An 18,842-nucleotide genomic window follows, 5' to 3' on the forward strand; every position below is an offset into this window, starting at 1 on the left:
CGTTGATAAAGATGTTGAATAAGACAGAACCCTGTGGCACCCCACTAGCCACTCTTCTCCAGGATGAAGAGGAACCATTGATGAGCACCCTTTGGGTTCAGTCAGTCAGCCAGTTACAAATCCACTGAGTGGTAGCATAGTCAAGACCGCATTTTACCAGCTTCTTTACAAGAATATCATGGGGCACCTTGTCAAATGCCTTGCTGAAATCAAGGTAGGCTACATCCACTGCGGTCCCTTCATCTACCAGGCTTGTAATTCTGTCAAAAAACAAGATCAGGTTAGTCTGACACGACTTATTTTTCAGAAATCCATGCTGACTATTGGTGATCACAGCATTCCTTTCTAGGTGCTCACAGACTGTTTGCTTAATGATCTGCTCCAGAATATTCCCTGGTATTGATGTCAGACTGACTGGGCGATAATTATTTGGGTCCTCTCTTTTCCCTTTTTTGAAAATAGGGACAACATTTGCCCTCCTCCGACTGCTTGAGTCGGTTCATGTCGGCAGGGCTCCCCCTTTGGGGTTTACCCTTACCAGACTTCCTGCAAAGCTGGCTGGAAGTCAGATATAGTCTTGTTTGCCAATGCCTAAGCCAATATTGCTCACATTCTGTAATCAATAAAGTTGTGGCCTAAATTACACCCACTAACATTAACCTTAATTACTGTGTCATCTTGTCTTTATTCTGGGGAGTGGGTTTGGGGGGCCTTGAGGTGCAATAAGGGAAATGCATGACAAGGTCAAATGGTAAATATAGATTAAAACTTTATATATTTTATAACTTTATATTTTTAAAAACAGGATGAGGGAACTCTCCTTTTTGGAAAACCAGGATTTTCCATATAGTTTTTACGGTCTGTAGAAATGCTGATAAAATATTTCATTGAATGATAACTAACCTTAGAAAGCATGATATGAAGCATGATGATGTTCATAGAATGATCGGATTCATATAGTGGTGTTGGTATGTTTATGAAGGACGCAATCCAACAGAAAGTTCTCCTTTGCAAGCTCCATTGAATATCTCTTGTACAGTTCCCATTCACTTTAATGGGGCTTGTACAGGAAAATTACCCAGTAGATTGGACTGTTTCCAATATGATCCTTTCTCACACTAGACCCATGGCTAACTTAGGTCCGCTTATTTCAATGGGTCTATTGAATATAAATTAGTTGGAGGCAACCCATTGTGCTTTTAACAGCAACAATAAGTCTAAGAAACAAATTTGCTTCAGAGTTTGGGATGATATTCCCAGATATTCCCAGTCCTGTGAAATACCCTAACAATTGAGATTCAGCTGGTGCCTTCTCTGCCAGTTTTTAAATGCCTGTTGAAAACTTTCTTATTTCACCAGGCCTATGCAGGCCAGTAAGAGTACATCCGCCACAATGGTCTACTGATGTTTGTTTTTGATTCTTTTGCTTTTAATTTGTCTTTCTTTTTTATTATTTTACTGTATGGCTTTATGTTTTTATATTGTAAACCGCTGTGATATATTTTTGATACGGCAGTATATTAATATTTTTATAAATAAAATAGATAGGTGATTCTACCTTTGTGTTTAAGTAGAAATGTTTTCTGGCAGCATTGTTCTTATTTGGTAATGTTACAACAAATGAAGAGCTTGTACCATGGAAAGCCGTTAATCTACTGTGGACAGAAGTGGAATATAGAAAAGGAAATAAATCAGAAAACACATGAATGTCTCATTCGGTAGTCAACTGTGAATAATATTGTGTTGCCTAACTGCACCAACTACTTTAAGAAAAAAAATGTTAGTTTCTCCAGTAGCTAGGTTAATGATTCTTGGCTTTAAAACAGAATGGTTCATTGTTATCCATCAATTAAAAGAAAATATTCTATAGTCCTTTTTATAAAGTTGTTGCCTATAACAAGGGCATAAATAAGAGTTATAATTATTATCAGCTGAGCTTGGACATAAAATTACATTTTTGCAAAACACATTTAGCACGGTTTTGGATAATTGGCATTAACCCTGCACAGTGATTTGGCTTTATGGATTCAAGCATTATATGTGGTTGCACTGCTGCAGCAAAAGGTTAAGTATTAATGGAAAATGTTCACAGCTCTTTTACTCAAAGAAAACATGTTACTTGTAAGTTTTCTTTTGATTTTTACTTTTACAGTTACATTGAATGTCTTCATTCATTTAGCCATCCATAAAGCAAATATTGTTGCACATGCAGTGGATAATAAGTCTTTTTAGGACTACTTGTGTGGCATGTCACAGATCATTAACTGCAAGTAACCACCTGACTTGAGGGAAGTCTGGAAGCATCATTACAGTGAAATGAGCTTTTATTTCTGTATCACTGCAGCACATTGATTTGTAGGAATGTCTCCATTAGCTACTGTGGAAATATATCCTCACCAAAGGAAGCTGATGATAGAGGGTAACTAATGTTCGATTGTAAGAAGGATATTAATACAGGGCATTTTGCACAGGGTTTGAAAAGGGGAGTACAAATATCTTTAAGAATTTCTGCAAAACTTCTACATGCCATTAAGTATTTTTTTTTTTACAATTGTTATTTTCACTAAAAAGTGAGTCAAATTTGGAACTGTAATAAAACTTTGCAGCCAGCGTACAGTGTTGTTGCTTATGCTGCAAATTCATCTAATCTGTACACTCACTAAATATAATGTTTGTTTACTGATCCGGTGGTATGGCCATGTGTGTGTTGGGTGGGGAGCAAGGCAGAGGAGGGAGATGACCATCTACTCAAGAGAGTCTACTAATAACACTTCCCAGTGTTGTTACTTTGGACAAAAAAAATACATACTGAAAAGCAAATCCTCACAAAAGGATATTCTAATGCTCCTTTTACAATTGTTTATGTTCTAGCTTAACTATTTGATATGTTATTCACAACGCTTATAAGCAGAATGCAACTTTAACAGTAATGTTAACGTAGAGGTTATTGACAAACGGGATGCGGGTGGCGCTGTGGGTAAAACCTCAGTGCCTAGGACTTGCCGATCGCATGGTCAGCGGTTCGAATCCCCATGGCGGGGTGAGCTCCCGTCGTTCGGTCCCAGCTCCTGCCCACCTAGCAATTCGAAAGCACCCCTAAGTGCAAGTAGATAAATAGGTACCGCTTTATAGCGGGAAGGTAAACGGCGTTTCCGTGTGCTGCGCTGGTGCTGGATCGCCAGAGCAGCTTCGTCACGCTGGCCACGTGACCCAGAAGTGTCTCCAGACAGCGCTGGCCCCCGGCCTCTAGAGTGAGATGAGCGCACAACCCTAGAGTCTGGCAAGACTGGCCCGTACCGGCAGGGGTACCTATTGACAAACCAGCATGTGGGGAAGAATTACTTCACAGTGGAGGTTGTGTATGCAAGAGCTTTCCTATATACTGCTTTCTCTCTTGATTCATCCACCACCCCTGCTCCCGGCTTTTCTCTCAGCCAAGATCTTGAAATGTGCTTGCCACTCAAGTGGGTAAAATGACTGGCGGCTGAGAAAATGGTTAAGTGCTGCCTCCTCTCCACCATTTTCCTCTGCAAAATGTTCACTACCATCAGTTTATGTAAAAAGGGCAAATACAGGGTTTGGAATCCTTGTGTATGTTGCTGAACATGTAGTTCTGGACTTAGCTGTTTCATCAGTGAATTCATATACTTATACTGTATCATTGAAATGTTCTTCTGTTCCATTTCTAATAACCTAATGGTTACAAACAGAAGACAGTATTGGACATAACATTACTTCTCTTGAATGACAAGCTGATGTAGGTTTAAAAAGAGGCAAAAGAACTCTGGGGAAGGTGTTTAAGAATCTGGTGACTTGAGCATAATTTGTCCTGGCCCCAGTTAAATAATTTGATATATTCATTTTTCTACAGAAGTGTGCTTGTTTCTAGCTAGCATTAGTTCTTTTTCTACATGGTGTTTAGGGGAGCACCTCATAGCTTCATAAGTTAATATATGAAAAGCTGATTTTGGTTAGTACTTTCTTCTGTACATAATGAGTTTATGTAATTAATCATCATCATCCATTAATTTCATATTACAGTGTCTCATACCTTGCCAGTTTTCTTCTCAGTTGACTCATCCTTGTAAGACATAAGTTGACCAGTTACTGAGTTACAATAAAAAGGAATATAATTAAGCACCTACAAATATATTGTTCATCATTGGGTCATATTAAAATTTACACACAGAGCAGGGAAACATATTACAATTCATCAGTAATAAGTAAAATCTGTTGTGTAATATTTTCAGAACATTAGCTTAATTTTCATGGAGGACTCTGCATTCCTTGTTTCTAGCATGCAAAGTGGTACTGCCTTTCTGCTCGTCATGGAACAAAGTTAGCCCATTTCTTGAATTCGGATACTAACTGACCCCTAACAAATTAGCTGCAAATTAGTGCTTGAGTAATCTTTGCCAACTCTGATACAAACTGACCTGCAGTCTTGGGAGAAAGGAAATAAGGAACATGAAGGGAGGCAGTGGGCTACCATGAGCTGCGGTAGTGAGATGAGAAAACAACCATTATAAGCTAAAGAACACACCCCTTAGGGTGTGTCTGAACCTACATTTGTGTCCAGCACACTAAGAGGTTTAGGGTCTTTTGGTGGAGTTAAAATGCCCCAAGAAGTACACAGAAGAACAAAGAACTGGATTATTTATGGTTTTGTATACATTCCTATAGGGACGCGGGTGGCGCTGTGGGTAAAAGCCTCAGCGCCTAGGGCTTGCCGATCGAAAGGTTGGCGGTTCGAATCCCCGTGGCGGCGTGCGCTCCCGTTGCTCGGTCCCAGCGCCTGCCAACCTAGCAGTTCGAAAGCACCCCCGGGTGCAAGTAGATAAATAGGGACCGCTTACTGGCGGGAAGGTAAACAGCATTTCCGTGTGCTGCGTTGGCTCGCCAGATGCAGCTTCGTCACACTGGCCACGTGACCTGGAAGTGTCTGCGGACAGCGCTGGCCCTCGGCCTCTTGAGTGAGATGGGCGCACAACCCTAGAGTCTGTCAAGACCAGGGACGCGGACTTATAAAAAATATTGGGGGGGGGGGCCCGGGAAAGCTCATGAATAATAAATAAGCTCATGAATATGCAAATAAAGTGGCGCCGCCTCCTCGTGAGCGAATAGGGGAGAGCGTGCTGCGCCTATTAATCAGCTCCAAAGGAAATTGGGTGGAGCTTTTGCTCGGGAGGGAGGGCAGGAGGCATGCAGCCCGCCCCTCCCTGTGCATTTTGGGCTGGGGGAGGGGCGGCGATGGCGCTCTGCTGGAGGGGCGCCGGAGATTATTGGGGGGGCGGAGCCCCCCCAAACAAATTTTTGAGGGGGCTCGGGCCCCCTCAAGCCCCATGGAGTCGGCGCCTATGGTCAAGACTGGCCCGTACGGGCAGGGGTAGCTTTACCTTTACCTTATACATTCCTATTAGCCCTGTTTAAGTATTCAAAAACTGAACTGAGTTGGTTTGGCATTTGTCTGTCTCGTGAGACAATGGAGTGCGCCTCGGGGGGGGGGGTGTGAAGTCAAATTGCTGGAGAATCACAGTGCCTGCTGTGTCTGCAGTAAGAGAGGTCCCAGCCATAGGTTTATAGGCTAAATTCAGACAGAAAGAAGACAGCAGCAGAAGGGAAAGGAGGAGTATTAATACTTGGTCCAGTATATCTGAAGGAGCGTCTCCACCCCCATCGTTCTGCCCGGACACTGAGGTCCAGCGCCGAGGGCCTTCTGGCGGTTCCCTCTCTGCAAGAAGTGAGGTTACAGGGAACCAGGCAGAGGGCCTTCTCAGTAGTGGCACCTGCCCTGTGGAACGCCCTCCCATCAGATGTCAAAGCGATAAACATCTACCTGACATTCAGAAGACATCTTAAGGCAGCCCTGAAGTTCAGGGAAGTTTTTAATATGTGACATTTTAGTGTATCTTTCATCTTTGTTGGAAGCCACCCAGAGTGGCTGGGGAAACCCAGCCAGATGGGCGGGGTACAAATAATAAATTATTATTATTATTATTATTATTATTATTATTATTATTATTATTGCTGTGAAACAATACTTAAAGCAGTCATTTTCAACCAGGGTGCCATCAGTGGCAAAGCTGCATGCTCCGGCGCTGGGGGCGGAGAGCAGGCGGGGGCATGGCCGGCGCACATCCTGGGGGCGTGGCGTGCCACCCGTGGGGGTGTGGTGCCCGGTGCAGTGGGGGGGCGGCGCGTGTCTGGAGGACCGCCGGCCGCGATGGTACCCCCTCCCCGATGGTGCTGGGGGCGGTGCGCTCCCCCCCATTCCTCTGCCAGTGGGTGCCATGGCACCCTGGGGTGCCTTGAATGATGGTCAGGAATGCTGCAGGCAACACTGGCCTCCATTCTTCTGTTTCAGACATGATTTTCAGCCACGTTGGTGTAATTTTCAAAGCCATACTGAGAGTTTGTATGCTTGTGTGAAGAAAACATTTTTGTCCCCATTAGTGGGTTTGCCGATAAAAGTTTGGTGGAGTTGTGAGTGAAGTGTAGATTTAGTTAGGGTTTTGCGCTCAATAGATTAGCACACCCTGTTTTCCATGGTGTGCATGTAGGTAAATGTCTTAATATTTATGTGGTTTTCTCCCATATAACCTCTTTAGGTGTAAAGCCTGAAATTGCACAATGGCAAAGTAAATATGAAATTATTAGGGAAATGTTCCATCATTGAACTTATGAAAAGTCAGTGGTGATTTGTTTTTGAATAAGGTACCTGGGTATTTACTTATTTCCCCTGACAACAGGGACGGCAAAGGACAACGTTCAGCGTCTTTTCTATGCTCTTGCAGAGTTACAGCACAAGCCCTTCCCCTTGTCTCCATGTATATATTGCAATTCCTATAGGAATTTTGAAACTTAGGTATGATACCAAAAGGAGTATCAATTTTGGGGCCTGGCAACTGTTGGAAATAGCATCCTGGGTAGAAAGAGATTTTATTTTATTTTAAGGAATCAGATGTGATAAAAAACATATTTGATGTAAACGGAAATTTTAAATGACCAGGTAGTTTTCTCATTAGAAAACTAATAATTTTCTTAAGCTGTCTTCCTGATAGAAAGCATAACTGCAGACTCAGTGGACTTCCTTTGGTGTTTATAACTTAACTTCCAGTATAAGAACAAAGCCAAGCCAAAGATTTTCAGAGAGTTTGAGTAGCTGCATGCTCAGGAAGTTGATCACTTGGGCAATAATACAGGTTTCTGAGCACAGCCAGTACTTTTTCCAGCTGCTTTATGGTGATATCTTGAAGCTTAAAATGTAATCTGTATGGGTAAGCCACAAAAGCCACTTTATATTAAAGCAGGCCTGGACAGTAAATCACAACTGACCAGCTGGCACCACTACTAAGGTAATAAATGTATTTATTAAAAAATCTAATCAGAAGAATTATATTAAAAAGCAAGGTGTAATTTCTACACACCAGCAGATATAATTTAAAAGTAAAACCGGGAAGTGTTCTAGATTAAGGCCCAAATTTATGAACATCTGTTCTGGCAGTTCCTGTGCAAAAGTCATGCTCTTCACAATAAAAGTGTGAAACATGTTTCTCTCCTTCTGCCCTCTTGCATTAATTGTGCTTTTCTACAGTTCATAAACCTCTTGTTTGACCTTACACGAGTGGCTTTCCATCGTCTTTACACACTTGTTAAAGTAATTACTCTGTTATTTGCCAAAAAGCAAGTGCTGTCACAGCATCAGAGCCGTGGAGCAGTGCAAAGGGGGTGGCATGTTTCCATTTATTTATTTCAAAAATAAGATATTCTGAGTAGTTCACGAGCTCTGAATATTTTTTCATTGTGAGTTCAAAATTATATCAGTGCTAAAATAATGCTAGAGATTGAACATTGATAGAACTGTATATGTTGCTGCATTTTCATAGAAGCGCTTACAAGCTGAATAATTCTGCCTTCATAGGAATATACACTTTTCTTAAAAATAAATGCACTGTATGGATCTGAAGGTAGGCTTGACCTTATATGGACAATGCTATCTGAAATCTCTGAAGCTAGGGGGTTTGCCAAATCTAGGGCCAAGGCTTCAGTGTCATATTTTCATGTTACTTATTCTTATAGTGGTAAATCAATGTAGGATACAGGCTCAGATTTAGAAAAGTCTAAAGAGAACATTGCTTTTGAAATAGGAATATTTACACAAGGTTAACTTTCCATTAATTAAACTAAAACAGCTGTTTAAGGCACCCACTTAATTTTTGTGGAACTATTTTATGTGTTTTTACCTCACTTCTTTCTCTGGATTTCTCTCCACTGGCATCAGCACAGCTGCATCGCCCATTCCATTCCCCCTTTAACCTCTATTTTTAATTAAGAAACTTTAAATCAAATTCCTTTTTTAAAGCTTCTAGCTTAGATTTGGGAAAATAAAAACTTCACATCTAGCCCAGAGGTAGCTGAACAGCTGTTTAAGAGCAATAAGCAAAAGTTGCTTGTAAAAAGAAAAGAAAAAGAGTTTTTAAAAGTAAAATTTCCACTTAGATTTCACCTATCCAAACTTCTTTAGTTTGAGTTAGCTTCATAACTTCCACCCTCACCAATTTTTTATGCAAGAAGAAACAAGCATTCATGTAATAGCAATATCAAGACCCTTGCTGCTGTTGTTACTGGTTTTGTGACTAAGGATGCAATCCTAACACAATTTATCTGCCTGATTGAATTTGTTAGTTTAAATTAGGAATCTCTTTTCATGAAAACATCTTGAAATGATGAACAAGAAAGAACCAACCTGGTTCTTGAGCTGTTCTAAAGGAAATTCGCCAAAATTTGTACTTCTGACATGGGTTGCCTGGGCTTTCCTGGACATTTCAGTGATTTCCACCTGGATACTGTTTCCGACTGCCGAATCCCAGCTATGTCCGGGAAATTCCGGAAGTATGGCAGCCCTAGATAACCAGCCTTATATAATCAACATGCTTAAGTCTAATTAATGCATGAAGAGGTTAATACCATAGAGTAAGCTGTCCTGACCAGTGTAATGAGGTCATTTCCCCTTACCTTGGGAGGAAATGGGTAATCAAGCCTATTGTTTAACCTGCACTCTACCTGAGCAGCTTAGCATGCAAAGAGGTTTCAGCTGGTTGTTCCAGTTCAGACACCCTTGAATTCTTATACCAATAATGTAGGGTCTTTCACCACTTTGTAACTAATCCAAGGTTTACTGCCTGTGCAACTTTTTCTGAATTCTGTATGGAAAAGCACACAAAACCATTTAAAACTTATCAAACGTGTGGTCTTTTTCTATACCAGGGAAAGAGGGAAATTCTGAAACTCACTTTAAAGGACATATTTTAAAGGCCTAACAGCCTATATTTGCTTTGGTGCTTATTTTGTGATTTTAAATCTCTGCTGAGGTTCTCTCGCCCAAAGAGTACTAGCCTCAAACTTGGATCTTGACATCCAGGGAATTCTTATCTATTTTACCTTGAACCAACAGTTTTAATTTCAATACAGGCCACCCCCACCCCCAGTTTCCACCCCCACCCCCAGTTTGTGTTCCTGGCCCCCGCTTGCATTGGCAGAGCATGTGTAAGCTTGCTGCACCCAGCTATGCCCTGCCCGCTTTTCCAGGTCAGCATGCACTGAACAAGCATAAAATGGTCGTTGCCTCTACTGAGTGAGATGAAAACTTCCAACTTAAAAGGTTTGTTGAAAAAGGAAGGCCTTCAGTAAGTGCTGAAAAAGCAATAGATAGGATGCATGCCTTATATGTAAGGGGAGGGAGTTCAGTGGGACTTACTTCTGAGTAAACGTGTTTAAGATTGCATGGTAATGCAGTAAGAGTAGTCCCAGTAGAGGCAGGGCAGTAGCACTTGCCTGACCTCAGTCAGCTGCTTTGTTGCTGTTTACCAGGAGGCAGAGGGGAAGGGGAGAGGCAGCAACCAGGTTGGTGCAGCGCAAATGCACCAGAGCAGGAGCACCAGATCGGCTATGCCAGTGCACTGGCATTGCACCAACATGGTCAATGCCTCTCCCCTTTACCCACTATCACCACTGCTATTGAGTAGGCACCCAGTTGACACAGGAGAAGAAGGAATTTCAATTTCTTAACAATTTTCTATGTTGAAAAAGGTAAGACCAGCTCTCTAAAACTGTTGCGCAATAGACACTTGGTTGTATATTATATACTAGACACTTGAATTATAAAAGAACAGTCCATATACTTTATAGTAGTATAGTAGTAGTAGTAGTAGTAGTAATAATAATAATAATAATAATAATAATAATAATAATAATAAAAAAAAACAACTCTGGGTGGCTTCCAACAAAATACAATAGGATTTTTATTTCCTTGCAGAGTTCTGAAATGTATTCATCTGTTCAAACTTGTATTGAATTTACTTTTACTTTTTTTCTGGTCCTTGCTGTGACTATTGTGATATGAACATAGGTCTATCCTGTCTCTCTCTCTAAGCTGCATTTTATATTCCACCAAAATACATTGCTAAAGCAGATAGGTGATTATGGGACTGCACTGTACTCTTATAGAATAGCCCAATCCTAAGTGGGTAACACAAGTATTCATATTATGTTGTTGAAAATCTTACCCTTTTAAAGGCATCTTACTCTTTTAAACTCCATTTCCAGTTAGCTGCTAGATGAGGATGGATTTCTCCAACAGTTTGGCAGCTGGTCAAGATACTCAAAGTACTGTACTGACAAATTTATCAGTAAAACAAAGCGTTTGTAAGTATTGATTTGCATTTGAAATTCAGCTTAGAATTTAAGAAGTGCTGCAGTTATTCTGAATATTGCCAATACATTTTTCTACACTTGATTGGTCTCAGGTTTTTTAAAATTCCCAGACACTATGTTTTAAAAATAATTGCTGTTCAATATTTAAGAAATAAACGCTTAGTATGTTATTGGCACTTTAAACAGCTGCTTGTTCACTTACTATAGGGAAAAAGGTACTTTATCTTGGGACCAATCTATACTTGACATTAAGTCTCTGCATCTGCCATGTTCCATTCATATCTTTCTTTCTTCCCCTTTTTCCTGTATCCTCTACAGCCCCCTGTAGCCAGGCTAAATTAGTCTTTGCTCTCTTCCACATACTCTTTTGCACTTGATCTGGCTGTTAGGAGAGAGACATTGCCACAGATGAGTGCCAAATTACAGTGCTGAGTCATAAAAGTAGAATTGGATAGCTATGATACAGAAAAGCAGCAGTAAATTGCATAGTAACATTGAGTAATGGCTTGTACTCCTGTGCCAGTCTTGTTTGTATGCTATGAAAGGTTTGGAACAAGAATGCAGATTATGTTTGAAATGACTTAATGCTAGACATTTATAATAGCAATAATACTAGTTTGGCCTGAAATTTGTAAAATGTTGTTATGTCTTAGGAGAGTAATTTGTTTGGTGCAGAGGTACAGAGGAGGAAAAATCTAAGCTATCCAAATCTTTATTACCTCTGCTGGAGATGGTGAATAAATAAGCTTGGAATGTCTGTGGAACCAAGTTGTGTTGGCACTCTTGGAAGTACATAATTGAGAGCAGTTGAAAAAAGCTCCATAGTTCAGAACAGACTTTTTATGGATCTATTGAAAGGCAGTTGTGCACAGGGATACCTGTTGAAACTATTGAGAAACTGAAAAAAAACTTTAATTCAGCTGCATTTCTCTAGTAAAAAGGTAAAGGTACCCCTGCCCGTACGGGCTAGTCTTGACAGACTCTAGGGTTGTGCGCCCATCTCACTTAAGAGGCCGGGGGCCAGCGCTGTCCGGAGACACTTCCGGGTCACGTGGCCAGCGTGACATCGCTGTTCTGGCGAGCCAGAGCAGCACACGGAAACGCCGTTTACCTTCCCGCTAGTAAGCGGTCCCTATTTATCTACTTGCACCCGGGGGTGCTTTCGAACTGCTAGGTTGGCAGGCGCTGGGACCGATCAGCGGGAGCGCACCCCGCCGCGGGGATTCGAACCGCCGACCTTTCGATCGGCAAGCCCTAGGCGCTGAGGCTTTAACCCACAGCGCCACCCGGGTCCTATTTCTCCAGTACAAACTATTCAAAACAACAATAGCGCTATGCAGCTTACCTTTTTGCTTTCCTTGCAAGAGTCCTACATTGGGGCCCAGGGCCAAGGCAGGTGTTGAAAAGAGAATATCGAACCATTAGTCCTGCCCTGTTCTATTCCACTTGGGATTGATCTTTATAGCTTACTGTTCTTTATGGTTTTTTCATTTAGTGTATGAAAAGCTTAAGTTTAGAATTATTCTAGCATCAATCTATAGGGCAGTGCAAACATTAGTGCATGAGAGAAACCTAAAGCATGCTTGCAATCAAATTAATTTTTCTCCCATCGCCTAATAATCTGAGCGGGGCATAAACTGTTTATTATGTATTTGAAATAACTTTCTGGAGGTTGTTAATATGACACATAGTTTGGCTGGCAAGAGCATAAGCAGAGTGCTTTAGATGCTTTCCTGATAACCTAAATTATTGCATAAATCTATCCTAGAACTTTGTTTAGTTCAGATTTTTAGCTTATTACATCAAACTAGCAATATGTTTGTTTTTCAGTAGGGGATCACTGAATGCATGGGATTTCAGTAAGTAAAGAGGTTTGCAAATACAGTACAAAAGACATTCCATTATTTGCGTTTTTTCTTGTTTGAGAGAGAATATACTATAATTATTGGAAGTTGCAAATGCAGTAAAAGAGTGCTTGCAAAGACACTTCTGGGTTGGGGTGCCTAGTTGCTGGGGTGTGGGGAGCAAGCTAAATGTTTTAGGGAGGGGTGGCTATGTTCCTCTGATGTTGATGGCCTACAGCTCACTAGACTATTCAGGCTGCTGGTGATTAGCATCCAGCAACATTTGGAGGGCCACAGGTTAGCACTCACCCCAGTTTAAGCCAAGGTGAGCCAGAAGTTAAAATGTTAAATCAGTATGGATATGGATACTTAAAAAAACCTGAAGGTTCAAGACATTAAATAGACAAAATAGCAACCTCTTCATAAAGACAGCTTGCAGATGAGGACTGTGTTGTAAGCCATCTGTCTTGGGAGACAATGGAGGAGGGTGCCTTTGAGTCAACAGCTGGAAGGTTGCAGCACCTGCTATGGCTGTAGAGACTGATATGTGAGAGACATATTTTGTTGCAGCTGGTACAGATGAAGACATCCAGTTGTGCTGATGTAGATGCACCATGGCATTTCTTCTCTCTCTGCTCCTCTCAGTGGTCATTCCTTCTCTGGTCACTGCTATGGGTACATGACCTGACAGTTTATCTCCAGGCACTGTAGTTGTCTGCAAGGGGTTCCCACACAACAAGGTTGATGTTGCCAGCCTTCATGGCACATTCACAGACATCTTTGGAGCACAGAGTTGGTCTGCCAATGAGTCTGGGGCCTGAAGCCAATTCCCTGTAGAGCATGTCCTTGGGGATCCTGCCATTTTCCATTCTGGGGGCATGACCAAGCCAGCCTAGACATCACACAGTGTGAACATGCTGGGGATGTGGGTTTGGGAGAGCACATCTTTGTTTGGAATTCTGTGCTGCCATGTGATACTCCACATCCTCCTGATGTAGCACATGTGGAAGGCATTGAGGTGTCCCTCCTGATGGTTGTAAGTTGTCCACGACTCACTTCCATGAAGCAGCATGCTCAACACACAAGCCTGGTAGACTGTTCAATCTTGGCATTGAATGTTAGCATCACATTCTCCCATACCCTTTTGGAGAGGCGAGCCATTGTCATAGCAGCCTTGCCAATACACTTGTCCAGCTCAGCTCAATGGAGAGGTTGCTGGTTATGGAGGAACCCAGGTAGACAAAATTGTCTACACCTCAAGCTTGTGATCACCAATGATGATGTGTGGAGTGCTAGCAATGTCCTGACCCAAGATGTTGGTCTTTGTCAAGCTGATTGCAAGGCAGGCTTCGGCAAAACAGAGGACGACACCATGGTAGATTCATACCATAATGGATGCCTGTAAATTATGTGATCCTGAACACTTACTTTGAAATAAACTCTAATCCTTATTAATAAAGCCATGCAGTGTTCTAGCAAGATAATGTTCTGGTTATTTAGAGGCAATAATTATTTTTTATTCTTTCTCACCATGGCTGGGTAAAGAGGAGAGGTAATTGATCCTGTTGGAGTTAATTTTTCCTCAGGCATCGGTCACCTCTGAAGCATATCGTTTCTGTTTACCTATATTTCTTTGATAAGCAAAATAAAAATAAAAGTTTGCCATGCTTTTCTTGTCAAATAACAGTTGTTTCCTCATAAAAATCATACTTGTATGTGCTTTAATTTTGCTAGTTTCTAAATTGGTTTTCCTTAGGCCACACCAGCACAAGCTGTGACCTATATCAGGATGAATGCAACTGTTTGGACGCATATTGTGGTCTGCCAAGTTCTTGGCCCTTCCTTCTCATTTTTGTAGTTTAGGCAGGCAGCATAAACAGGATGATTGTGCATGGGGGGGGGGTCATGCATGGCTAGTTGGTTATGTTCGGCTTCGTGGGTTACATTTGGCAAACTGGTTGCACTAAAGTTTCCTTTAATGCCATAGTAGACCAACAAGTTAAAAGAAACATTGTTATATGCTTTTATTATGGCCTGAGTGTATTTTTAGAACACTAATATGTGTATAATATGTATATAATTAAGCACATATAAATTAATAAATCACAAGAAGGTTTTACTTGTCAGATTGGTGTGGCCTAATCGCAATAGCTCATTATTTAAGCATTATGTAACTTTATAACTTGTATGAACAGCTGCAAATGCTTTGCAGCTAGATTATTTTTAGTTTTTCACAATGTTTTAGTAATTAATATACTTTGTGCTATATAGATTATCCAAGTATGCAAACAATACTCATGACTGCATTTAAATATGAAACTTTTCACCAATTTAAATGATAATGCAAGAGGTAATATGCTACATTTGTTTTTTTATTGTGCCTGTGTTACAACAGGTACTGTCTTAAAGGTACCAGTATTTCTTCCTAGTTGAACAAAAGTAGAGAATGCATCTTCTGAGATGGTCCTTGCTATCTGTAACTTGAAAGAGAAAGTGTATGTGCATGTGTGTAATCTGCCTGATAATCTGGACATCTTCATAGTTAATTAAAATAAACTTTTGATCTAATCAATTAAACAGTACCTGGCTGCAGCAGAGGGCGACATGGGAAATTGAGCTCATTGATTCTGCAGAGAACCAGCTGCCATTTGGCTCGTCTTCTCTATAAATGAACTGCTCCAATTCATTATAAAAGCAACCATGTACAGTGGTACCTCTGGATGCGAACGGGATCTGTTCTGGAGCCCTGTTCGCATCCTGAAGCGAACGCAACCTGCGTCTGCGTGTTGTGATTTGCCACTTCTGCGCCTACATTTGACGTCATTTCGAACGTCTGCGCATGCATGAGCAGCGAAACCCGGAAGTAACGCGTTCCATTACTTCTGATTCGCCACAGAGGGTAACCTGAAAATGCTCAACCTGAAGCTACTTCAATTTGAGGTATGACTAGAGAATGACCGCTTCAGGCTCTGCTAAGGGTCTCCTCATGAGCCAGAGGAGCAGCACAGTTTTGCTGAGGCTGCCTAAGTCTCTCCTCCCACTTGCAGGTTCCCCTGAGAGGTGCCAGAACTCCGTTCCAGAGCATTCTGGCTGAAAAACACACACCCTGCTCCTACCTTGTGCCTTGCAGTTCTATGAAGAGTGGGCCAGAAAAAGAGCAATTCAAGAAGCTCCCGCTGTCCCTCATCCTCTCATGTTCCCAGCTATAAGAATATTGGTGAATTAAAAATCCTTCCAAAACATACCTTTATGGTATCAACCTCTGAAATGGTTAGGGGAATGTTTCTGGCCACCATTTTGAAGCAGAAGTGCCACCTGAAAATCATACCCCATGGTAAAATGATTTTATTTTCCCATGTTATGGGACCAATAAAACATGAATCAGACAAGAATAGCTCTGGTATAATTTTTGCACATTACTTCTATGACAACCCCTGTTATTTAAAGTCAAAACTGGCTAAACCCCCCGAAGTAACCAAGGTCTGCCATATAAATGAACTGTAGGAATCCTGTTAGGCCAAAACCTCTCTCCGACTAACTTTCCAGAGTGTGCAAATTAAAGACCTCCAGTATCATTTTTAAATAAAGCATTTTATGTTGCATTTTTTTCCAGTTGATAATCAAATGACCCTATTATTCAGACTTACTAGATTTACAAATTTACAAGTTTTCACAAGTCAGCTGGGTCCCTTCCTCAGGAAATCACTTGAAGGTTTCCCCCCCTGTGTTGACATAAAGAACTTAGTTGTCCTTAAATCCTTGTGAATGTACTTGCCTTATAATTTGACAGCATTGAATCAACACCCTTATGGGGACTTTGGTGCAATAAAAAGAGAAGCTGTGCAATATAGCTTCCAGTTACATTAGTATTAGATTCGAAGAGACTGGAATATGTACAATAAAATCCATGCAGGATTTGAGTTCAATTTTATGTGAATTGGGGTGGCATTTGAAAACTTTTCTATACCCACAGTGGACCTATAATTGTACAAAATTTAAAAAATGGAAATGCATGAAATCTCATAAAATCAAAATATGTGGTATTGCATTTGTAATGGTTATATCTGAAAGTTTTAATGAATTGTCAAATTCAAGTAAGTTGGTTTCAGAGGTAATATGCTTTTCCTTCAAGGATAATTTACATCGTTGGCAGAGACAGACTTCCTAGTATCAATTGAAATAGGCACTGTTTTTAGGATGCCAGCCCTCCCCCCCCCTTTCATACTTATTAAAACCACAAGTATTGCATTGTTTTCAATTCTCCCCAAACCGGGTGTTTGGGTTTTTTTTTGGGGGGGTGGGGAGAGCCCCCCCCCGTGGTTTCAAAATTCCTGGAAATTTTATGTTTCTACTCCTTTCATATATTTGTACCATACACAACTTATCTAATTACATGGATAATTGAGACAACATTCTATATAATATTTTTAATATTAGTGTGATATGCAGCACAATCCTATAAATGTTTATTCAGAAAAAAGTTCCACTTTGTCTAATGGGAATTACTCTCATTTACTCTCAAATACTTAATTTGTAGGATTGCAGACTAAAACTTTTAACTGACCAAAGGAATCAATTCATCCTAGGATACATCTCATTTTGACAAAAGGTTAAAAACATTTATTTATTTTTGTATTTTTGTCAAGAGGTATGCCAGATGTCATTTTTCTTCAGAAGAAGAATAAAACAGACAGTCCATCAGAATGATGTATACCATACGAAGGCTAGTGGAACTGCTTGTGTCACCTTTGGAACCTGTTCAGCTTTTTCACACCTAGGATTCAACTTACATAAAGGTGCAACACACCATATATGCATGCCTGTTTGCTTCTCTGTCTGGGACTCAAAAGGTGAAACAGGACAGTGTTTTTGTACCTTTAATGGTGGTATGACGAGCGAATGTTGGCACGGTCAGCTTGTAAGGTGAAAAAAGCAAAGGCCCGCTGAAACTTCTGTTTCTGTACCATTATTAAAGGTTCGATTCACTTTCAGACTGCACAGGGTTCTTGAATGTGGGGAGGCTTCTAAGCATTTTGAGTTGAATATGCTTTGAGTCTCACCTTCAGATCTTCCCACTCAATAGGAAGGTAAGGGATGGAGTCAGCCTCAAAAGTGAATGTTGGGGATAAGGCTGGCTCGTGCAAAATGTTATGAAAATGATGTACTGATGGTATGTAACACCTGTGAAGTTAGCAAAAATGTATAAGATAAGTAACAAATGTTGGAAATGTAAAGAAAAAGAAGGTACCTTTTTTCATATGTGGTGGGAATGTAAGAAGGTAAAATGCTTTTGGGAAATGATTTATAATGAATTGAAGAAAATGTTGAAATATACATTTGTTAAGAAACCAGAAGCATTTTTACTAGGCATTACAGGTAATGAGATAAATAAGAAAGAAAAGAAGTTATTTTTATATGCAGTGACAGCAGCAAGAATATTGATAGCCAGAAATGGAAACAGGAGGAGCTACCTACGATAGAAGAATGGAGAACTAAAATGATGGATTATGCAGAACTGGACAGAATGACAGGAAGGACCCGGAATCGACGAGATCAAAGATTTACAGAAGATTGGGAAAAGTTTATCTGATATATGCAAAAACTGAGTGATAATAAAATTACGTTTGAAAGCTTTAAGGAAGCTCTGTGAGGGGAAAGGGTTAAAAGGGCAGAAAAGTGTAAAAAGTAACAATAGGAAGGAATGGCAGACAAATTGAGGGAAGTCAAAAAAGAGAAGTAAGATGTAATTAAGATGTATGGAATGTATAAATTTGTTTTTGTATTTGAAAACTAATAAAAATATAATATATATATAAAAAAGGCTGGCTCGCGCAGCCCAGCTCCCACTTTGGGTTCTGAATTTCATAATGCTTACAGGAATACTGCTTTCTTCTGCACCTGACTTTGTGAGTCTGTTTCCCTCTTGCATTTTCCCCTACTTCCCCCTCTCCCCTTTCTTTTTTTCCAAAGAGAAGAGAACAGGGTGGTGATGTCTCTGATGTGACTTATCTTAGGTCTGAGTGTGTTTCACTATTAAAGGCACCATGGTAAAAGTTAAGAGTTTTAGAATGTATTTAAATATGTGCTATTACATTAATACCACACTTTCCTTTCCTTATATAGTTGATCTGGAGCATCTGCGGACAGTAAAAGTTGATAAGCATCTTCGATTTTGCCAGGAAAATCATTCTAGCAGTCATTTTGTGTCAGCCAAGACAGGTGATTCCGTAAGTAATATGAAGATTATTGTTAAGTACTTATTACAGGTACAGAGTTGTTCCGCCT

The 18,842-nt window shown here is 40.6% G+C and overlaps 1 protein-coding gene across 7 annotated transcripts in view; it reads left to right on the forward strand.

The window, feature by feature from the left end:
- The window catches only part of RAB28 (RAB28, member RAS oncogene family), a 65,144-nt gene that overhangs the window by 31,753 nt on the left and 14,549 nt on the right, over positions 1–18,842 (forward strand). For all 7 annotated transcript variants that reach the window (XM_077934528.1, XM_077934527.1, XM_077934529.1 and 4 more), the window contains one exon: positions 18,681–18,784. In XM_077934528.1, the coding sequence (XP_077790654.1) occupies positions 18,681–18,784 (104 nt within the window). The remainder of the gene's footprint in view (positions 1–18,680; positions 18,785–18,842) is intronic.

This window comes from Podarcis muralis, chromosome 9 (genome assembly GCF_964188315.1).
Source record: "Podarcis muralis chromosome 9, rPodMur119.hap1.1, whole genome shotgun sequence".
Lineage (NCBI taxonomy): Eukaryota > Metazoa > Chordata > Lepidosauria > Squamata > Lacertidae > Podarcis > Podarcis muralis.